At 37.1% G+C, this 23832-nt stretch overlaps 2 protein-coding genes and 1 non-coding gene across 9 annotated transcripts in view; 2 read left to right on the top strand and 1 right to left on the bottom strand.

Annotated features, from left to right (window-relative positions):
• The window catches only part of FASTKD1 (FAST kinase domains 1), a 60435-nt gene extending 55478 nt beyond the window's left edge, over positions 1–4957 (bottom strand). The window contains exon 1 of the mRNA XM_037044513.1: positions 4889–4957. The gene's annotated coding sequence lies outside the window, so the exon portion shown is untranslated. The remainder of the gene's footprint in view (positions 1–4888) is intronic.
• A 47-nt stretch (positions 4958–5004) lies between these two features.
• The window catches only part of PPIG (peptidylprolyl isomerase G), a 52381-nt gene continuing 33553 nt past the window's right edge, over positions 5005–23832 (top strand). Inside the window, exons 1-6 of one of the 7 annotated variants that reach the window (XM_037044516.1) lie at positions 5005–5092; positions 18564–18602; positions 18884–18961; positions 19049–19123; positions 19704–19811; positions 20461–20505. In XM_037044516.1, the coding sequence (XP_036900411.1) occupies positions 18901–18961; positions 19049–19123; positions 19704–19811; positions 20461–20505 (289 nt within the window). In that variant the 5' untranslated portion in view covers positions 5005–5092; positions 18564–18602; positions 18884–18900. Of the gene's footprint in view, positions 5093–5331; positions 5504–18554; positions 18603–18883; positions 18962–19048; positions 19124–19703; positions 19812–20460; positions 20506–23832 lie in introns of those variants that run through there. The other 6 variants (XM_037044517.1, XM_037044515.1, XM_037044518.1 and 3 more) reach the window with 6 other exon arrangements.
• Positions 23597–23703, top strand: LOC118986007 (U6 spliceosomal RNA). Its single transcript, XR_005066250.1, has one exon. It is a non-coding gene; the product is annotated as a U6 spliceosomal RNA (small nuclear RNA).

Genomic DNA, 23832 nt, shown 5'->3' with positions numbered 1-23832 from the left:
TGCACAGGTATTAACATTTTGGTTTTCTCCTATTAATCTGTCTTTGTTAATTTGATTATTTAGCCCAGCTAGAGGAACTTAGAAGGTGGGATGGAAGGTGTTCATTTTTAATATTTTACTATTAAATAATTCTCAGTCACTTCATATTGTGGATTAAAAAGGGGTCACATACTAAGCCTGACAAGCTGAGGAGAGGCATGTCTGATGGGCCTTAAAAACCCAGAGACTGAAAGTAACCACATAGGGTGATCTGAACATAAAAATTTCTAACTAAAAGAGGTTATGCCAGGTAGTTACATCCTAGGCCTGTAGCTCCCTGAACAAAGGTCTATCTTTACCTTAAGTGAGCCTGTCTATTGTCTTTTTCCATCTAAGACACCATTACTTTGAAATGTCAGCATGATCTCCTTTTCTACACTCCTCAGGGAAAACTCACCTCTAGAAACTCAGACCACAGAACCCCTTATTGTAATTTTATTGCCCAAATACCGTATCTATGTGCTACAAATATTAATGATTAACTATCCTCTACCTGTACCCACCAAGGTAATTTTCTTTTTTTATCCAATCACAGAGATGTTCCCACTTTGCTTTCTTCCATCCTCTTAACCTACTACCAATGGATTTCATGTAGCCTTTTTTAACCTCTCCTCCTTTGATTTTAATGTATAAAATAAGGTTCAAAACTGCCATTCCCTGGAGCATTTTTCAATTCATTGAGATTTTGCTCCCAGCCATTGTTGTCAGTTTGGCTCAACTAAACTCATAAAAATTCTCTACAGGTTTAGATGCTTCTTACATTGATACATCCATTTCATCTTGGAAGATGGTACACCACAGAAAAAAATTAGTGCATTACCTTTGTACACTTCAACATGTTAATTATGGTATGATTGTTACTGGACCGAGGACCTGGCTTTAAGTGGGTTTGCCTACAGCCAGATGGTAGTGTGTGGATTCTTGACTTTGTGTATGAAAGATTTCACAACAGTCCTGTTGTGAAATCTTGTTCACTATAAGGAGTCCTGTTGACTATGAGGATCCATTTATTGCAGGGGAGAGCTGGAAAGAGCAAAACAAGGAAGGGTTAGCACAGAAGCAGCAACAGGAGAGCCTCACTAGGAAGTCAGAGAAAAGGGGGCTTTGGGGATTAGGTTGGGGGACAAGCTGCTGCTGCCCCACTGCCTTAGAGCTTAGGAGATGCCTACCTCTGAGGAAAGAACTGGTGGGGGGGGGGGGCGGGGAAGGAGAAAGGGTATGGCACTGGCTGCTCCCCTGTGGGAGAAAGTGCAAGCACACTTGGTCCTTTGTCTTGAAGCTTTTATCTCTCTCTTACAAGCTGGGAGTTTTAGGGGAGGGTTTCAGCAGAATATTTATCAGCTCTCCAGGTGTGCCATTTTAGGGTCATGGTCTCCCCTGAGCGGTCAGTGACAGGGCAAGCGGTCTTTTAGTCGTTGTAGTTGGTCCTGGAGTTACCCACCTGGTTTTACTACTTTTCGGGTCCTGGAGGTGAAATACGAGTGAGGTCTAAATGCTATCTCCAGGGAGGAAAGGTTCCCCTGGAGGTGAGGTCCTTGTTTTCCCACTTTGACCCCTGCCAGGCACTGGAGGCCTTCAGCCCTGGTGACAATCTGCACCTGGCTATAAACTGCTCGGCCATTGTGTTCAGCTATCTGTCTCAGCTTCCCTATTCCACTTGCCAAGAAATTTTCCTAGCTTCTTACTATCCTGTCTCATGATGATCTGTAACATACCCTCAAAAATGTCCCTGACTGAGTAGGTGAGAAAGAGGAAGAATACACCAATGTAAGAGCGTATCACTTACACATTACTTTTATCAGTAAGTAGAAGTCTGGGAAACTAACCTAAGCTATATAAAAATATATTCTGATGAAAGCTGAATAAACAAAAATCAAACAAACCAATACTAAAAGCAAATCTATCTTAACATAGTGCTTAATATAAATCAGATTTTTTAAGGTCTTGTAGAATTGCCCTCCTCACTGAAGAAGAGTGTAAGTTATACAACCACTGAACTGTCCAAAAATGAGCCTTCTTTTTTTTTAAGATTTTATTTATTTATCTGTAGGGGGAAGGGAAGGAGAGAGGGAGAGAAATATCAATGTATGGTTGCCTCTGCTGGGGACACGCAATGTATTGTGTGTCCCCTGCCAGGAACTGGCCTGCAACCCAAGCATGTGCCCTGACTGGGAATCAAACTGCAATCCTCTGGTTTGAAGGCCTGCACTCAATCCACTGAGCTACACCAGCCAGGGCTCAAAGATGAGTCTTCTGTTGCTCCCCTGCAATGCAGGCAATCCGTGGCTTAAGGAATTCTCCTCTCAGTTTTACAGCTATGTGAAATTGGTCAAGACCCTAATATGTACTACATGCCTAATTGTTGATAATTCAAAGAATGTAAATGAGTGAAAAATTTAAATCATAATGTATGCTTTTTCCACAGTAATAAAATCTAAATTCCCTTAGCCAATTTCTTTAAAACTTGCCTCACATACCCACAACAATTACCCCAGCACCTCGCCCCTCAAATAGCAGTGGGAAGTAATTTCTAATATAATCTAGGGACTCTTTTTTTTTAATTTACTGATTTTTGGACAGAGATAGCAAGAGAAACATCGATTTTTAAAAATGTTTTATTTATTTATCTTTAGAGGGGAAGGGAAGGAGAGGAAGAGAAACATCAATGTATGGTTGCTTCTCATGCATCCCCTGCTGGTAACTCCCCCCTGCTGGGAACTGGCCTGCAACCCAGGCATGTGCCCTGACTGGGAATCGAACAGCGATCGTGTGGTTCCCAGGCCCGTGCTCAATCCACTGAGCTGCACCAGCCAGGGCAGAAACATCGATTTTGTTGTTCCACTTATTTATACATTCACCGGTTGCTCCTTGTATGTACCCTGACCAGGGATGGAACCCACAACCCTGGTGTATCCAGAGGATGCTCTAACCAACTGAGCTACCTGGCCTGGTGAAGGACAGGAGTAACTCTTACTTCTTTATTTTTATTTTTTATTTATTTTTATTTTTTTATTCAATTATTTTTCAAGTACAGTTTTCTGTCTATTACTCCCATCCCATCCCACCCCCCAACTCTTACTTCTTAAAATAATAATATGTGTCCTTGCCCTGGCTGGTGTGGCTCAATAGACTGAGCACCAGCCTGGGAATCAAAGGGGCACCCATTCGATTGCCAATCAGGGCACAATCCTGGGTTGCAAGCCAGGTCCCCAGTAGGGGGCACATGAGAGTGAACCATACATTGATGTTTCTCTCCTTCTCTTTCTCTCTCCCTTCCCCTCTGCCTAAGAAATAAATAAATAATGTTTAAAAAAAATAATATGTGTTTCTTTTTCCTTAGAGCAGGGGTGTCCAATTTTTTGGCGTCTCTGCACCACACTGGAAGAAAAGTTGTCTTGGGCCATACATCAAATACATGGCGACATGTAATAAAGTCTCGTAATGTTTTAAGTAAATTCATGATTTTGCATTGGGCCTCATTCACAGCCATCCCTGGTTGCATGCAGCCCACATGCTGCAGGTTGGACACCCCTGCCCTAGAGAATACTGAATCTGGAGTCAAAGACCTGCTTTGATATTTACAAACTGTGTTTGGGAGGGAGCCACTCATCCTCCGAGCCTCAATTTCTTTATCTGCAAAACAACAACAATAATGATATCATGGGTTGTTGTGAGAATATAAAAAACAACAGGCCTGACTGGTGTGGCTCAGTTGGTTGGGCATGATCCAGCAAAGCTGAATGTCTCTGGTTTGATTCCTAGTCAGGGCACATGCCTGGATTTTAGGTCAGGTACTCATTTGGGGGGCATATGCAACACATATTTATTATCTCTCCCTCTCTTTGAGGCAGGAGATAGTCAGGAGGGAGGAAATGAAGGCATGCCCCAAGGCTAAGATAAAGGACATCTGTACAGGACAGAGACCCTGTTGTAAGGCAGGTTGTTCTTGACTTCTGGAAAAGCACTGAATCATGGTGAATCATGAATGCACCTTCACAGAAGATGCTTCATGACCCCTGCTTCATTATAATAAATTAATACTGTGGGACCCCATTCCCCAGTGGCCAATCCAGAAAAATCATAGGATACCACATGCATAATAGCTTTAAAGTATCATAACTACTTGTACATGCACAATAAAAACCTGACAAAACTAGTCAGGAAATATTTGCCCTATAAGAATAGAATCCCTCTAGCCCCTGAGACCAAACTCTGATCAATCTCTGCTCAGAGTTGGCCCGCTCCCATGTTCTGTGGAGTGTACCATCGCTTAATACATCTGCTCCCTCTTTCTGCTATAAACTCTGTGTGTTCAGTTCAATTCTTTGTCCACGATCACCAAGAACCGGGTCACCTGTGGCCACCTGCAACATCTTTCTCCCTCCCTGCTCCTCTCTCTGAAAATAAATAAAATCTTTAAAAAAAGAAAACCACAAGGAACATCAATGCCTTTTTTCTTTTTTCCTCAAATTGCACTTTTTTCATGGTGTTAACTGGAAGATTTTTTAAAACACTTTATTTATTTTTAGAGAGGCGTAAGAAGAATGAGAGTGAAAGAAACATACTACTTATTTGTGCGAGAGAACCATCAACTGGTTGCCTCTCCTACACTCCCCAGATAAATGCCCTGACCAGGAATCTAACCAGCGACCTTTGCAGGAAAACGCCCAACTGAGCCACACCAGCTAGGGCTGGAGCTGGGCGCTTCTTGAAGGTAGGGCTTTCTTCTTACTGTTGTGGCAGGCGGACAATAAACGTTTACTAAATGAAACTCCATCTCACCAACAATATGACATCCTGACGTTTACAAACGTTCCCAGTCAACTCACACATAAAGTGCTAAACTTACCTACAAACTAGGTGACGCAATCACGGGGACATCAGGGGATAAGGTCACCCACCGGTGACGTACTTCCGGCGCGACGATTTTCCTCCACGCCAAGACTAGGTTGTGGGGGAGGGAGGCGGGTAGTGGGCTTTAGCGCCTTTTCTGGCGGCGGTAGATTTGAAGCGCTTTAAAGGACCGGGAGAAGAGGAGACTGTGCTGGTGCAGGTAAATGGCGGGAAGCCCGTGTTGTTTCAATGGTGTCCTTCGCTACAGTCGCCTGTGCGAGAGCGGGAAGGCCCGGAGAAGAGGGGCGGAGCCGGCGCGATAGGCCCTGCCAAGTTAACCGTCTACCTCTCGAGGTAACGGGGCTGCCTGGTTCCAGAGGGGACCGTCGAGGACCCTGGCGCCGGCTTTGCCCCTGTTACACTTGGAGAAGGCTTCCAGCCCTGTCACCCGGGCCAGGGAAACGGCCCTCCCCCTGCCAGCCCCCGCCCTCTCCTCTCGAGCGCACGCCTCCCTCCCTGACGCATTTTGCCGCACAAGCTGTAATATGGCGGCAGCGACGGCGGCCTGAACTCTAGGGAGCCGGGGTGATTTTTGATGCTTCAAAATTGTAAGACCAAACACTAACGTGGGGTAGGTAGGAGGATTGGTGGGGAAGGGGAAGGCGTAACTTGACATCCTGTCAGGGTTGGAGAGTCGCGGGCGAGGAGCCTGGATCACAGGAGTTAAGATTAGATGGAAGAAAGGCTTTACTCGTATTGCGACCTTTTATTTCTTCATAGAGACAGCGTCTGTCGTGAATAGTTAAGTGGCCCCGGTCCCCTAGTTAAGCATTCTTCTAAAACTCAAGTCAGGGCTCTTCTCCTCTCGTCCCAGAGCTGTCTCGAAGTTCTCCCACGTTTCCGAGGATCTGTGAGCAGCGCAGGCCTTTTAGGAGGAGATTACTACTTTAAGAAGCGAGTGATGGCTTCTGAGCTCCATATGCCTTGCGGGAAGTGTGCGAATTTGGCTTATCTGTAGTATTTTCAAGTGCTAAATCGAGGTCTGCGGGCACGAAGAAATGCCAGTCGTTTTAGAGATGTTATAAAAGCACCATTTTGTGCATTGATTATAATTTCTCTTCCCAACCGTACTTTATGTCCAGGACCCAGTTTTTGCGATAATGGTCACAAGTACTTCCAAGGAACAATTAAGTATTTTGGAAATTTGGGGATACGTTAACTTCCAGTAGCTAAAACCACATACGGGGAATATGTGTGTGTCTGGGAATATGTCTTCCCATTTGGCAAAGAATGACCCGTAATTTACCAGTTCGGAATGATGATGGGGAGGCTATGTGTAAACATTTTTGAAACGGTGCCATAAAATCCAGAAAAGGCACAGATATCTACATAGCCGCTTTTACTGATACTTGTTATGTATCAGAAAATTTACCCGATTTAGCATTCCCCCTTTTATTTTAACTATTTGAGATATAACAAGTTACATCTTGTTTTAACCAGAGTTCGTTTTATATTGTTTGCTTTATGATTCAGGATTATTGGTGCCCTGGGATTGAAATGGGTCTTCCCATTCAATGGGTCTTCAGAATTCTGTACTTTTTGGGGGGGTTGTGTTTGCTTTTTAGGTTTTTTTTGTTTGTTTTTGTCGTTGCAGGCTCTTGTCAGGGTCACCTCTTGTCAGGAGTGTACAAGTTTGCAAATTCCTTAGGTTAGAAATTTTTGTTTCTGGCTCAAACATCTTTCTGAACCTCAGTTTCTTCATTTATAGAAAGATATTTTGATTTCAGACTATCATAAAACTGGGGTTCAAAAACAAATATTCAGGTCTGTTAAAATTTTGTTTACAATGAGCTTTCAGTAAGAACTCTGTGGTTCTCCAGTGAGTGAAGAGCATACATTACATTTATTGGAATATATTAAAGGCCCTTAGTTTTTGGTGGTATTTACTTTAAGTAAGAATTCTGTGGTTCTCGTGTGAATGAAGAGTATACATTACATTTATTGGGATGTATTAAAGATCCTTAGTTCTTGGTGGTTTTTATTGTGATCTTGCAGTATCATGGCCTTGAAGTAAAATCTTTGTCTTTTTGCATATTTTAAGTTAGATTTTCTGTTGGGCAGCATTCATTCTATAATCAAGGGAAATTGGGGGCCATTCATAATAGGATGAACTAGTTCTGTTATCAGGACACCATCTGCAATTCTTTCAATATTACTCTTTTAAGAAATATGGGTTGGTGTTTTTCCTTAGTATTTTATTAATAATATAGTTCAACAGAATTATAATGTATTACCTGTTTTTAGTATCCTAATTTGCTAAGGTGTTTTACTTGGGAGCCATAGATAATTGACTCAGTTGACTTGAAGAGTTTGTTGCAAATCTTTCTGCTATGTTGTGGTATAGCATTTTTTTCCTCCTGCTTTAGTATTAGCACCAATCTTCAGTTTTCATTTGATTTATGTGTCAGTAATTTTGTCCTGGTTAATGCATATATGGTCCTAATAAGAATTCACTGTATTTTTATTTAGGACAAATCTTATATCTTGAAATCTGCTACAGGCATGTATTATAAGTACTCAAAGAAAACTGTTGTATCTGAGACTTTATACTTCTGGTGCCAGAGAGGAAATCTTTTGCACTTGGTTTTAGTTTGAGTGGTGGCTTAAAATAGTCACCAATTTCTTTTTGAAATTTAATTACATCATACTTATAAATATAGACATCAATTTTTGATATTAAAATGTTCATTTTTAAAATGTGAATGATTCCTTAACTCACTGGTTTTTAAAGTGAATGAAAAACCTGTTTATATATTAAGCCACTGTTATGTAAAATTTGAGCTTATACTTTATTTAGTCATTGCATTATGGTCATATGCTGAAAAGTTCAATAAGCCATTACCTAGAATATTTGTAAATAAGCTGGTTTCCACAGTGAAGCTATAGACTGCTTAAACAGAAAACTTGCTTTTTTTTGCCCCTGTGACCTTGAGCCAGTCACTTTAAGTCTCTAGACCTCTTGTTCTAAATCTATAAAATCAGAATATTGGACCAGATTATCTCTAAAATTCCTTCTAACTTCAGGAGTTTGAAGTTCTATAAGAATTACTCAGTTGAATAATGTTGATAGGATGGTGTGGGTATAGCTCTGGAGACATTGAAATAAATTTAGCATTATAAAAACGGAGATAATTGCAGGTACAATTTTAAGAATATTAGCAGAGATTTCTCAGCATATGCTTTTTTCAGTTCAATAGTAACACAATTGTACTATATTTTTATGTCTCTTGGATTGTATGTGTAGAAAGTGTATATCTTTACTTAACACTGAACTTGGCAACATTCCAGCATTTCTTTTTGTTTTCTAAAGGATTTGGAGAATATGGGCAGTGTGTATATTGTTAAATTGTGGTTCTACCAGCACTGTGGTTTGTGACTGTCAGAGACACTAAGGGATGAGGTCTATATGGAAGAGCATAGTTGCCTTTCTTGACGCTTCAGAATGTTAAGTTGTACTTAATTCATTAGCAATGTGGCATTCATAAGTGAATTTAAATGTTTTTGAAACAATTCATTTTATTTCTCACTTGTTCTCTATAAACTACATTAGGGGTAGGGTGAAGAGGCTTATGTGAATGTTAGATTGCCTTCTTTGAAAGTAATCTTCAAGATTGGCTGTAGTCTATTTAACTTACACAACATGATTACACTTAGAGATGGAAATTTTGTATGAAAATTGTCACCTATTTATTAAACTTAAGTAGATGCCCACTGTTGTTTCTTGGTTTTGAATTGAATATGGCCCCTTTTATAGTGGATTCTTTCTGTAGGAAGGGATAGAGGGAGGGAGGGCACAGAAAGAGAAAGGAAAGGAACACTTAAAAAAAAAGATTGTATTTACTTATTTTAGAGAGATGGGAGAGAGGGGAGAAAGAGTAAGAGAAACATGATGTGTGAGAAAAACAGCAAACAGTTGCTTCTCTTATGCCCCCAACTGGGGACCTGGCCCACAATCCAGGCATGTGCCCTGAGTGGGAATCGAACCAGCAACCTTTTGGTCCACAGGCTGGTGCTCAGTCCACTGAGCCACACCAGCCAGGGCTGAAGATGCAAAGGTTCTTATTTTGAGGAATTTACAGAGCAGTTTGTGATAAAGGAAGATTCAACAAAGGAGGATCGCTTAAGCTTTAGAGAGTTAGGGTGAAGCTCCCAGGGTGTACCCTGGCTCTGTGTATCTTTAAGGACAAGCAGAAGTTAGCCAAGAGAATCAGAAAAGGCAAAGACCTATTGATCATCTTAATATTAATAGTTTAGAAGGATTTGCTGTCTATGTTTTCAAGATTCAGTACTATGCTGACTCCATCATACTGTGTGAAGCTGCCAAGTAATTCTTTGAATGTAATAAAGTCACTATTATTTATTGCTTTATTACAAATACCTTGTCCTTTATTGTAGATTTTAATGATTAGTTGCCCGTATGCTTTGTCCTTCCTTCTTCATGTTACTTTAGGGTGAATATGGAAATTATTTTATGTATGAATCTATAAGATACAACTTTTACATAAGAATTGTTACCTCTCTGATATGTTTAATGATATATACATGTGTTGTAGAAGTTTATAATTTTAACATTTATATTTTAAAATCTTATAACTTATGTCTATTATTGACATACAAAAGTAACTAAAAAAATTTTTTTTAATTAAACGAGAAAGCCCTTGCTGGTGTGGCTCAGTGGATTGAGTGCTAGCCTGGGAACTGAGGGGTTGCTAGTTCAATTCCTTGTCAGGTTGCAGGCTGGCTCTTCCATTGGGGGCTTGCCAGAAGTGACCAATGAATGCTTCTCTCACACATCAGTGTTTTGCTTTCTCTCTTTTTCCCTTCCTTATCCTTTCTCTAAAAATTAAATAAAATCTTTTAAAAATTTTTAAAAAGTAACTATGATATGTTGCTAAACATTTAAAATAACATGTTGTGATTCTATCTGCTTAGAAAAAAGCAGAACATATGAAAAAATTTAAGAGTTATAGCTAAGTACCAGGATTTTATGCAATTTTTGTGTGATCTTTTTTTCAGGCAGCTTGTTAATTTTACTGATTATCTTATTTAAAAATATTTTTATCGTTAATAAAGTGGATAAAATTAAGTATTAAGTTCATATTTCTGAAGGGTTGGGGCAGGTAAAGTGAGTGCATGAAGTTAAGTACATAAAAATGGTAACAGCTAATAGACAGTAGTGGAAACTAGGTTAAACTGAAACTTATACCGCATGTAATGGGGACAGACTGATGACTGCTGTACAGGAATGAGGCTAGATAATGATGATTTTTTTTTAAATAATTTTTTAAGCAGAAAATAATTCATTTTATTTAAAAATGAAGGCACACATGATGTACATTACTCTTGAAAGGACCCCCCTTCATTATCTTGAAAGGCTAAATAATTTGAGGATTTCTTGAAAGTAAGGCAAAAAAGTTTTGTGAGCCATAAAGCTGGGAAACCAAACAGCACCTCCGTACAAAAAAGAGTAAAATGGATGTTTAAAATCAGGAAATGTAGAGGTTGATAAATACTACAACTGAACCTGTACATTGCAATTAATGGTGTAGTGTAGCCTTAGAAGGTGTAGCCTTTGGAATCAGACTTACTACTTCACACCACCTCTCATCTAAATGGAGTCCCTCATTACTGATTTCCTTAAGATCAAAACCTTCAAATCTACCTCCAAAGGAATAGGGTATTTTTAAAAAATATTTTATTTATTTATCTTTAGAGGGGAAGGGAAGGAGAGAGGAAGAGAAACATCAATGCATGGGTTGCTTCTCGTGCATCCCCTGCTGGGAACTGGCCCCTGCCGGGATGGAACTGGCCTGCAACTCAGGCATGTGCCCTGACTGGGGATCGAACCACAATCCTGTGCTTCACAGGTCCGCGCTCAGTCCACTGAGCTACACCAGCCAGGGCAGTAAAAAATAATTTTGATTAAATTTATTGGGGTGATTGGATTTTATACAAATAGGTACAACTTACTTAAACAATTTGCAGCAAACAGATCATCTGTAGACTACTAATGTGAAAGCTTTCATTATTTACTGTTCTTAGGGAATTTCACCAGTTACTTTACTAAAAATTTCATAGGTTTGATTTTTCTCTGAATTGTATTTTTGGTATCACTTTGCATTGTTTTCTCTTTACATTTTCTTGAAAAAATGAAAAATTGACCAAATACTTGTTTGTTTTTAGATACTTGAATAAGACCAGACAATCATAGAGGAAATACTGTGTCTTGTTTCTGATCTCATGAAATCTGATTTCAGTAATGTTAGAGGCATAGCGTTGAGTCATCTTTCAAGTCAACATTGTTCTTCATTAGCTATTAGTATTTGAGCATTTATATACTCAAGTTATGTGCCCTGGCTGGTGTTTCTCAGTGGATGAGTGCCGGCCTGCAAATCAAAGGGTCAGTGGTTCCATCCCTGGTCTAGGGCACATGCCTGGGTTATGGGCCAGGTCCCCAGTAGGGGGCGCACAAGAAACAACCACACATTGGTGTTTATTTTCCTCTCTTTCTTTTCCCTTCCCCTCTCTAAAAAATAAATAAATAAAATCTTTTTTTTGAAACATGATTTTTTTTAAGATTTTATTTGTTTATTTATCTTTTTTAGAGGGAAAGGAGAGGGAGAGAAACATCAATGTATGGTTGCCTTTTGTGTGTCCCCTGCTGGGAGTTGGCCTGCAGGGAACCCGCCTGCAACTCAGGCATGTGCCCTGACTGGGAATCGAACCGCTATCCTCTGGTTCGCAGGCCCGCGCTCAATCCACTGAGCTACACCAGCCAGGGCTAAATAAAATCTTTTTGAAAAATAAGAGATTTGTATACTGCTTTTAATGATAATTTGCTTTCTTGAGTTAAGGCATATTTGTCATTTCAGGAAAATATTTTAACCTATTTCTATGAAAAATATCATTTTTGTGGTATAACCTAAATATAATAACCACTTCAGACGTGTACATTATGACCTTGAAATACTGCATATATCTAACTATAGTCTCCATGCTATTCTTTACATCCCTATGACTATTTTGTAACTACCATTTTGTTCTTGTTAATCCCTTCACCTCTTTTACCCAGTGACCTAACCCTGCTTTCTTCTGGCAGCCATCACTCTCATCTCTGTATCTGTGAGCAATATTTCTATTTTGTTTATAATTTAAAAAAAACAATTTTAATAAATTGTTTAGAGATCGAGAGAAAGGGTAAGAGCAAAAGAGAAACACTGATTTCTTGTTCCTCTTACTGATTCATTCATTGGTTGATTCTTGCCTTAACCAGGTATCTAACCTGCAACCTTGGCATATTGAGATGATGTTCTAACCAACTGAGCTATGCTGGCCAGGGCCTTTTTGTTAATTTATTTTGTTCTTTAGATTCTACATATAATTTAAATTGTATGGTATTTGTGTTTCTCTGACTATCAACTAGCATAATACCTCTAGGTCCACTCATGTGTTGCAAATGGTAAGGTTTTATTTATTTTTTGTAATATTCCATTGTATATATGTACCACAACTTTTTTATTCATTTGTTTATTGATGAACACTTGCATTGCTTCTGTATCTTAGCTGTTATAAATAATGCTGCAGTGAGTACAGGGGGTACATATGTTCTTCGTAATTAGTGTTTTGGGTTTCTTTGGATATATAACCAGAAGGGGAATCACTGGGTCATAAGGCAGGTCCATTTTTAATTTTTTAGGGAACTCCCATACTATTTTTGTATGGCTGCACTAATCTGCATTCCTACCAACAGTGCATGAGAGTTCCTTTGTCTCCACATCTTCAACACTTGTCTGTTGATTTATTGATGATGGCCCTACTGACCAGTATGAGGTGATAATTTCAAGGTGGTTTTAATTTGCATTTCTCTGATGATTAGTGATGTTGAGCATCTTTTGGTATGTCTGCTGTCCATCTATCTATATGTCCTTTTTAGAGAAGTCCCTATTTGGGTCTATTGCCTATTTTTTAAATTGGGTTGTTTGTTTTTTTGGCGTTGAGTGTATGGATTCTTTATAAATTTTTAATATGAACCCCATCAGCTAGCATTCTTCCATTCAGTTGATTGTCTTTTTGTTTTGTTGATGGTTTCCTTTGCTGTGCAAAAACTTTTAAGTTTGATGTAGTACCATTTTTTTTATTTTGTTGTTTCCCTTGCCTAAGGAGATATATTAGAGAAAATATTGTATGAGAAATGTCTGAGATTTTACTGCTTATGTTCTCTAATAGGAGATTTCTGGTTTTGTATCTTACATTTAAGGCTTAAATTCATTTTGAGTTTATTCTTGTGTATGGTGTAAGGAGGTGGTCTAGTTTCTTTCTTTTTTTTTTGCATGTATTTGTCCAAATTTCCCCACACCATATTTGAATTGACAGTCTTTACCCCACTGTATATTTTTGTCTCCTTTGTTGAATATTAATTGACTATAAAGGCATGAATCTAGCCCCTCTGTTCTGTCCATTGATCTATATGACTTTTTGTACTAGTACCATGTTGTTTTGATTACTGTGTACATGCAGTATAGTTTGATTTCAGGTAGCATGATACCTCAAACTTTGTTCTTTCTCAAGATTTCTGGGGCTTTTCAGGGTCTTTTGTAGTTCCATATAAGTTTTTGGAATATTTGTTCCAGTTCTATGAAATAATGCCATTGGTATCTGGATAGGAATCACATTGACTCTTAGATTGCTTTGGGTAATATGGACATTTTAATGATGTTATTTCTTCTTATCCATAAACATGGTATATGTTTCCACTTACTTGTATCTTCCTCAGCTTCTTTTTTCAGTATCTTATAATTTTCTGAGTACCAGTCTTTTACCTCCATGGTTAAATTTATTCTTGGTTACCTAATTTTTTTGGTCATTGTTGCAATTGTACTTGGGATTGTTCTCTTAGTTTCTCTTTCTTGATGGTTCATTATTGGTGTGTAGAAATGCCACTGATTTCTAGTTACTAATTTTCTATCCTGCTACTTTACTGAATTCATTTACCAGTTCTAGTAGTTTTTTGGTGGAGTCTCTAGGGTTCTCTCCATATAGTATCCTATCATCTGCAATAATGACAGTTTTACTTCTTTTACAGTTTCGATGATTTTTATTTCTTGTCTGGTGGCTGTGGCTAAGACTTCTGCTACTGTGTTAAATTAGAGTGGTGAAAGTCCTGATCTTACGGGAAATACTTTTAGTTTTCCTCATTGATTATGATGTTGGATAGGGTGGTATGAATGACTTCTATGTTGAGATATGTTCCCTCTATTCCCATTTTGCTTAGAGTCATCATAAGTGGGTGCTGAATTTTATTAAATGCTTTTTTGCATATATTGATATGATCATATGATTTTTATTCTTCATTTTGTTTATATAGTGTATCACTTTAATTGATTTGAGGATATCATACCCCACCCTTTCATCCTAGGAATAAATCCCACTTGATCATGGTATGTGATCTTTTTAATGTATTGGTGAATTCCATTTGCTAATTTCTTTGTTGGGGATTTTTGTATCTATGTTCATCAAGAATGTTGGCCTATAACTTTCTTTCTCTGCAGTCTCTTTATCTGGTTTTGGAACTAGGATAATGCTGGCCTCATAAAATGAGCTTGAGAGTTTTCCCTATTCTTGAAATTTTTGTTATAGTTTATGAAGGATAGGTGGTGTTCTTTGGGTGTTTGGTAAGATTCACTTGTGGAGCCACCTGGTCCAAGGGTTTTATTTGTTGGAAGTTTTTTGATTTGTGCCTCGATTTTATTGCTTGTAATTGATCTGTTAAGATTTTCTGTTCTCGATTCAGTTTTGGAGGATTGTATATTTTTAGGAATTTACCCATTACTTTTAGATTATGCAACTGTATGTGGGCATATAGTTGTTTGTAATATCTTCTGATAGTCCTCTATATTTCTATGGTGTCAGTTGTCACTTCTCTTTCATTTCCAATTTTATTTATTTGGATCTTCTCTTTTTCTTGATGAGTTTGATTAAAGGTTTATCAATCTTTATCTTTTCAAAAACCAGCTCTTGGTTTCATTGACCTTTTATACTATTTTATTAGGCTCTTTTATTTCTACTCTGATCTTTATTTTTCCCTCTTTCTACTTTCTTTAATTCCTTTAGGTGTAAGGTTTTTCATGTTTCTTGAGGTATGCTTATGTTGCTATGCATTTCGCTCTTAGGGTTAGTTTCACTGTGTCCCATAGATTTTGAGTTATGTTTTCATTTCCATTTGTCTCGAGGTCTCTTGATTTCTTCCTTGATCTCACTGTCAACCCATTCATTGTTTAGTTACATGTTATTTAGTCTCCATGTGTTTGTGTTTTTTCAGTTTTTTCCCTTGTAATCAATTTCTACTTTCATACCATTGCATTTAGAGAACATATTTGGTATGATTTCAATCCTTAAGAATTTACTGATACTTGTTTTGTGTCCTGTGGTGGTTTATCCTGGAATGTGTTCCATGTACATTTGAAATCATGTATATTCTGCTGATTTGGGGTGAAATGCTCTGAAAATACCAAATCTGTCTCGTCTGGTGTGTCATTTAAGGCCACTGTTTCTTTGATACTTAGTGTCTGGAGGATGTATCCATTAATGTCCATGAGGTATTAAAATCCCCTATTAAAAGAAAGATCCCCAACTATATTACTGTTGAACTCTTTCTGTGTTGGGTGTATAAATGCAAGGGTTATATTCTCTTGTTGGATTGATTCCTTTATCATTATGTAATGTCCTTTGGACCCTTATGGCCTGTGTCTTAAAGGTCTGTTTTGTCTGATGGAAGTGTTGCTACTCTGGCTTTATTTTCATTTTTTTAAAGATGTTATTTACTTATTTTTAGAGAGAATGGAAGAGAGAAAGAAAGAGAGGTAGAGAGACATAAGTGTATGAGAAAAACATCAATGGTTTACCTCTCAGCCCCCAATTAAGGCACATGCTCTGACCAGGAATTGAACCAGTGACCATTTGGTTTGCATGCCAGCACTCATTCTACTGAGCCATATCAACCAGAGCTATTCATTTTTATGTGCATGAAATATCCTTTTGTATCCTTTTACTTTCAGTTTTTGTGTGTCTTTTATTTTGAGGTGGGTCTCTTGTAGACATCGTATGCTATATAGGCCCTGCTTTCTTATCTATTCAGCTACCCTGTGTCTTTTGATTGGACCATTTAATACATTTACATTTTTAAGTGATTATTGATAAGTACATGTATCTATTGCTATTTTCTTTATATTACACCTTTTTCTCCCTTCTTTTCTTAAGTTCGTTTAAAATTTCTTATACAGGTTTGGTGGTGTTGAACTCCTTTAGCTTTTTCTTGTCTGGGAAGCTCTTGATTTCTCCTTCAGTTTTAAATAATAGTCTTGCTGGGTAGAGTAGTCTTGGTTGCAGGTCCTTGCTTTTCATCACTTTGAATATTTCATGCAAATTCCTTCTGGAATGAAATGTTTCTATTCAGAAATCAACTGATAGTCCCATGGGAGCTCCCTTGTAGGTAACTAACTTTCACTTGCTTTTAAGTTTCTCTCTTTACTTTTAACCTTTGCTATTTTAATTGTGTCTTGGTGTGGGTCTCTTTGGGTTCATCTTGTTTGGAACTTTCTGCACTTCAGGGGCTTGTATGGCTTTTTCTTCAAGTTAGGGAAGTTTTCAGCTATTATTTCTTCAAATAGGTTTTCAGTCTTTTGCTCTCTCTCCTGATACCCCTGTGATGTGGATTTTGTCCTAGAGGTCCTTTAGGCTAGCCTTATATAAAAAATTTTTTTTTCCCTTTTTGCTACCATGATTGGGTGTTCTACTACCTTGTCTTTCAGATTGCAGATTCAGTCCTTTGCTTCATCTAATCTGCAGTTGATTTCTTCATTTCAGATACTGTGTTCTTCATTTCTGACTGGTTCTTTTTTATGGTTTCTTTTTTATGTCCCTTTTTCATGCTTAGTGTTGCTTTATTGACATTCTCTCTGAGTTCATCCAATCTTTTCCCAAGTTTCTCGAGTGTCCTTACAAACATCATTTTGAACTCTGAATCTGATAGATTGTTTGCTTCAATTTAATTTAGGGTTTTTTTTTCCCCCTGGGGATTTATCCTATTCTATTTGGGACATGTTTCTTTTCTCCCCATTTTTGCTGCCTCTCTGTATTTGTTTCTATATATTTCTATATGTCAGTTAGATCTGCTATGTCTCCCAGTCTTAGTGTAGTGGCCTTACGTAGTAGGTGTCCTATGGAGCTCATTAATCCCGTCTGTCCGATCACCCGAGCTAGGTGCTCCAGGAATGTCCCTTGTGTGGGCTACATGAGCCTTACTTTTGTAGAGTATTGATTGCTGTTGGCCTACCTTTATGTTGGGGTTGTTCCTCAGGGTGGCTGACGGTGAGCATTGATCCCAACCACTGTGTATAGATAGGCTGCTGTGCTGGGTCTGACCCCATGAAGTGGAATTTGCCCCAGAAGGGTAAGTTTCCTGCCGAGATCATCCTTTGGGTGTGCTACTTGTGGAGTTAATTGGGTTTTATTCTAATGTGGTTGAAGCCCACCACTGAGTGTTTTGGTTCTGGGGCCTTTAGGGAGAGATTCTAGTGCAGGTCAGTGTCAGATAGTGGCTGTGAGTGGTCCTGCGCTACCTGTTTGGAGCTACAAAGTAATCCAATTTGTGGGTGTCTGGAGGGCCAGGCTGCACAACAAGGTCAGCCTCATATCAGCACGGAGCCCTTGGGGCAGGTCAGCAAAAGGTTTAAGGCACCCAGAGCTATAACTCTGCCTACCTACTGCCTGGCTGTTAGGCTCAGTCACTGAAAGAGCCTTTGGCAAGATTTCCTTTTATTGTGACTGAATAATATTTCATTGTGTGTATTTCTATATATTTTTTTTTTTACTTTTTTTTAGGTACCACATGTAAGTGAGATGATACAGTATTTGTCTTTGCTATTATCCTACAGTTTTGTAAAATGTTACAAGTGGGGGAAACTGAGTAAACTGCACACTGTATCTCTGCATTGTTTCCTATAGCTCTGTCTGACTTGAGAATTGTCTTGAATAAAATTTTCAATTAAAAATTGGAAAAGGGAGGAATCTATTCAGGGTGGAGGATATAGATCTTTCACTGCCTGCTGAACTACCAACTTAGATATTATAGTTTTCAGGAACGCATATACCTTTCAGTTAGTTTCTGTTCTGAGCAGGTTTAACTGACATTTTTATAATTCATTTTGGATACTATTTACACTAAGTACTTTGTTTCTGCTGCCTTCACCTTACTCTGTCATTCCACACCAAGTACTATAATTCAAATGTTTTAAGCCCTTAAAATGAATGGTTTATCAAAAGAATGTCTGTTAAATAATAGGGACCTACTGTGTAGATAAAACTGCTACATACGATATATCACTAACTGGTATTTTTTTGTGTCTACACTCTCATTAAAGGCTGTTGCTAATGATCAAAAAATACCATCTGTAAAACTTAATGTGCTTTTTACTCAAAATATAAATCTATCACATATTATTGTTGTTGTTAAAATATCCCCATTTCTTCCTTGATGATTTATTTCTGGTAACTTTTTAGGGATTTGAATGTGTTTTTTTTTTTTAACCACCATTTTAATCAAAATTTATATTTTTGTTTTCCAGAACGAAAAGGTTTGGATCACTCTGTCTTTGATTTTTCTCTGTTTAAAGGTAATTTGCTTGTAGAATTTACTAGTCATGCATACTTAATACAATTTTTTGTTTGGGGTGACAATCTCTATTTGTTTGTTAAAATAGGAATTATACCACATAATAGGTAAGCCTTTTATGTCTTTTTTATTTGCCTCACAAAATGTATATGACTTATGCTATGGAAGTAAATGTCAAAATAAATTCAAACTACATTTCTAGTTTATGCTCCACAGAATATATTTTCCAGGCATTTATGAAAAATCTTTGTCTGTTTGCCTAAAAGTGTATTTTACTCATAGGTTGAAATATTGGAGCCATGGGAATAAAAGTTCAGCGTCCACGATGTTTTTTTGACATCACCATTAATAATCAACCAGGTGAGAAGATTAATTTTTTCATTTAACATTTATAAATATTTTAAAATAGTAAGACGGTTTAAATCAACTACCTCTTTTTTTTTTAAGCTGGAAGAGTTGTCTTTGAATTATTTTCTGATGTGTGCCCCAAAACATGCGAGAACTTTCGTTGTCTTTGTACAGGTTTGTTGACATTTTCAATTGCCCTAATAGTAGTCCCATTTTTATTTAAACATACAAACTTCTTCATGCATGTACCTTTTTTCTTTTAACATGCAGGTTATGCAACATTGACTAGGCTATCTGAGTAATTCTTAGAAATATTAGTTGTAATGAGATTTTATTTGACATTGATTTCTATGCTCTCCAGGAAAACGTGATTTTTTAATAAAAATTAAAAAAATTCCTGAGGAGTTCTTGCTGGTGTAGCTCAGTGAATTGAGTGTGGGCTGCGAACCCAATTCGATTTCCAATCGGGGCACATGTCTAGGTTTCAGGCCAGATCACCAGTGGGGGCCATGTAAGGGGCAACCACACATTGATGTTTCTTTCCCTCTCTCTCTCCCTCCCTTTCCCTCTCTCTAAAAATGAATAAATAAAATCTTAAAAATTCCCAAGGAAAGTGAAATTTCAATAGTTTTAAAAAGTATGTATGGTTCAAGAGAGGTATATTTTAGAGGGTGAAAGTTTTCATTATTAATTATGCTTTAATATACTTCTGTGGTTTTCTTCTAAATGTCCTACTAATTTTCCTTCTTTATAGGTGAAAAGGGGACAGGCAAATCAACTCAGAAGCCATTACACTATAAGAGTTGTCTCTTTCACAGAGTTGTTAAAGATTTTATGGTTCAGGGTGGTGACTTCAGTGAAGGTAAGACTTTGGTTCCCAAAAAAGAAAATTTTATATTCTCTGTTAAGTATAGATCTCAAAGTTAGACAAGTTTTAGAGGTACTATTCAGTTTTCTTCTCACCCCACTTATTTTTTGCTCTGACAGTTAGAAGTACTCATAGAAATAGATAAAAAGAAGGAAGCACAGGAAATAATTTCACCTTTGGTTCATGAATTAATTTCAGAAATTTGCTTCCATATAAAAAAAATAATGTATTTATCTTTTAGTAACCTATCAGTATATGTGTTTTTGTGACAACTAATAATCTTTAACTGCAATATAGTTTTTACTATACTTTTTTATTATAAAAACATTGGAATTCTATTTTAAAGACACTTTGAAAAATGTGATTTCTATTAAAAACTGAATAATCATCATTAGAATCTTACTGTTTTGTTTGTTGTTTTTCACGTATCTTAATAGACTTGGTCATATTCTTATTCTGTCATAAGGAAAATATGTAATTTGAGATCTTTCAGTATTGACTTTATGATTTGCTGTGAATCTTTGAGTATTACTGATTGAAAGTAACCCAAGCACTAACTTTCCAAGAAACATTTTGTTTAGGTAGCACCTCCAAGGAGATTACTGTCTTGAAAGTTATGAGAGTCTGTGTTTTTCATTCCTAGGAAATGGACGAGGAGGGGAATCTATTTATGGAGGATTTTTTGAAGGTAAAAAGTTTTTTCTTTTATTTTAAATTGTGGGGTTTGTTTGTTTGTTTTTGCCATTTAATCATTATTTGTTTTTCAATTACAGTTGAAATACAATATTATATGAGTTTCAGGTGTATACCTCAGTGCAGTTAGAAGAATATAATTGACTATGTTCCCTGTCGTGCACTTCACATCCCCATGGCAGTTCTGTAACAACCAATTTGTACTTTCTTAATCCCTTCACCTTTTTCACCCATCCCCACAACCCCACTCCTTTCTGGCAACCCTCAAAATGTCTCTATTGGATCTATGGGCAATCTTCAGCACCTCTTGTAAAGCAGTATTAACATCCATTGCACCTCCCAACAGCAGTGCATTCTGTAGCCATGGAAATGGTTTATGGGTAGAGCTGAATCTTTAATGCACTCAACACTCTGCCCCACTCAGCTCTGGGATGGCAGGGAAGGAGCTCAGTAGTATATTCTTTATCCACTTGTCTATCAATGGGTGCTTAGGTTGCTTCCATATTTTGGCAGTCAACATAGGGGGTGCATATATCTGTTTGAATTAGTGTTTTTGTTTTCTTAGGATATCTATACCAGAAGTGGAATTACTGCATTTTATGGTAGTTCTATTTTTAATTTTTTTAGGAACCTCCATATTTTTTTCATAGTGGTTGTACCAGTTTACATTCCCACAACAGTACATAAAAAAGTTCCCTTTTCTTTACTTGTCATCCTTGCCAATTGTTACTTTTTTGTTTTGTTGTGTTTTTGATACTGGCCATTCAGACACATGTGATGTGATATCTCGTTATAGTTTTGGTTTTTATTTCCCTGATGATTAGTGATGTTGAGCATTTTTTTATGTGTCTATTGGCCATCTGTATGTCTTGGAATAATGTCTATTTAGGTCCTCTGCCCTTTTGGTAATTGATTATTTGGAGGGGGGTTGTGTGTGTGTGTCCACTAAGTGATATGAGTTCTTCACGTATTTTGGATATTGACTGTTAAATAATTGATTTGCAGATATTTTTCACTGAATGGTAGGCTGCCTTTTTGTTCTGTTGATTGTTTCCTTTTTTTAATGCAAAAGCTTTTTAGTTTGACATAGTTTTATTTGTTTTTGCTTTTATTACCCTTGATTGAGGACACAGATCCAAAAAAAAAATACTGCTATGACCAGTGGCACAGAATTTGCTGCCTTTAATTTTTGGGGGGAGTCTTATGGTTTCTGGTCTTAAGTTTAAGTAATTAATTCATTGAGTTTATTTTTCTATATTGTTTAAGCGATCTAGTTTCCTTTTTTGCTTTATTTGTCCAGTTTTTTCATCACCATTTATTGAAGACACATCTTTCTCATTGTATATTTCTGTCTTTTTGTCTATAATAAACTCTTAGAATTGTAATGTTAGAACAGGAACTTCCATAGGTTGATCTTAATCCTTTTTTAATTTGTTCTTTTAAAGCAATTTAAAAATTTTAAAAGTGAAATGTAGTTGACATACCATATTATATTAATTTCAGGTATACAACATAGTGTTTTGACATTTAAAAATCTTTAGAAATGATCACTACATTGAATCTAGTAACCATCTGTCACCATTCCAAGTTATTACAGTGTTACTGACTATATTCCTTATGCTGTACATTAATTGACCATTTAAACTTGGGTTTATTTCTAGCCTCTCTTTCGTTCCATCTATCTATGTGTCTGTTGTTGTGCCAGACCCATACTGTTTTAATTACTATAGCTTTGTTTGAAATTGGGGGGCATGATAATCCAGCTTTGTTCTTCTTTCTCAGTGTTGCTTGGCTGCTTAAGAGTCTTTTCTGATTCCATACAAATTTTAGGATTATTTGGTTTTGTTCTGTAAAAAAAAAAAAAATTCACCCTGGCTCGGGTGGCTCAGTGGATTGAGTGCTAGCCCACAAATTCAAAGGGTTCCATCCCCAGTCAGAGCACATGCCTGGGTTGCAGGCCAGGTCCCCAATAGGGGGAGCTCAAGAAGCAACCACACATTGATGTATCTCTCCTCTTTCTCTCTCACCCCTCCCCCCTTTAAAAATAAATGAAATCTTTTTAAAAATACCATTGGTATTTCTCATTGAATCTGTATATTGCTTTGGGCAGAAGACATTTTAACAATATTAATTCTTCTGATACATGAGCATAGTATATTTTTCTATTGTTTGATGTTTGATTTCTTTCATCAGTGTTTTACAGTTTTCAAAGTAGAGGTCTTTCACCTCCCTAGTTCAGTGTATTCCGTGCTTTTTGAAGCAATTGTAAATTGTAAAAAATTTTTAATTTTTTTTCTGTGAATTCATTATTAGTGTATAGGAAGAATAGATTTTAATATATACATTTTTTATCTTCAGCTTTACTGAATATATTTATTAGTTCTAATAGTTTTGTTTTGTTTTATTTTTTTGGTGGAGCCTTAGGCTTATCTATATATAGTGTCATGTCATTTGCAAATTGTGAGTTTTACTTGTGTACCAGTTTGGATGCCTTTTGTTTTGCCTAATTGCTGTGGCCAGCACCTCCAATACTATGTTGAATAAAAGTGGCAAGAGTGGGGGTCCTTGTCTTGTTCCTGATCTTAGAGGGAAAGCTTTCAGCTTTTTTACCATTGAGTATGATGTTAGCTGTGGGTTTGTCATACATGGCTTTTATTGTATTGAGGTATGTTCCCTCTATACCCACTGTGTTGAATTTTTATCATAAATGGATATTGAATAATCTTGACCTTTACTAAAGGAGATTGAACAGTATTTCTTAGTAACTACATTTTTAGTGGGTCCATTTTTCTATGATGATTTTTTTAAACTTTGATATTCTAAAATTTGGCTATAGTTTTTCCCAAATTTTAAGTTTTCTCACTGGAGTTTTTTACTGATATGAAGATCACTTGAAAGACTATAAACCTTTGGGATTCAGTGAATTTTGTTTCAGATTTCACTTGCTTAGTTCTTATCCTAATCAAGAGGAGAATGCAAACTGCTCCCTGTGCAATAAGGGATGCTGTGGCAGAGATTAATTTACTGAGTACCTCTCTGTGCTCAGAATAACATGTGCCCTTTTGTGTCCAGAGATGAAATAAATGGTGCTCTCTTTGGCAGCACATGTACTAAAATTGGAATGGTACAGAGAAGATTAGCATCACCCCTGTGCAATGATGACATGCAAATTTGTGAAGCATTCTGTAGTTTTAATTATCCTTCAAAAAGTAAAGAAAAGAAAGGAATGAAATGAAATATAAAAGAATGCTACCTAGATTCTTTCTCTTGCTTTTTAGGGGAGTTTCACTTTTTGTTTAAGAAAGTTGTGTTGTCTTTTCTT

The sequence above is a fragment of the Sturnira hondurensis genome, unplaced genomic scaffold (assembly GCF_014824575.4).
Source record: "Sturnira hondurensis isolate 20B ecotype Veracruz unplaced genomic scaffold, ASM1482457v3 Scaffold0004136, whole genome shotgun sequence".
NCBI lineage: Eukaryota > Metazoa > Chordata > Mammalia > Chiroptera > Phyllostomidae > Sturnira > Sturnira hondurensis.
This window is presented reverse-complemented; position numbering and strand designations above follow the sequence as displayed.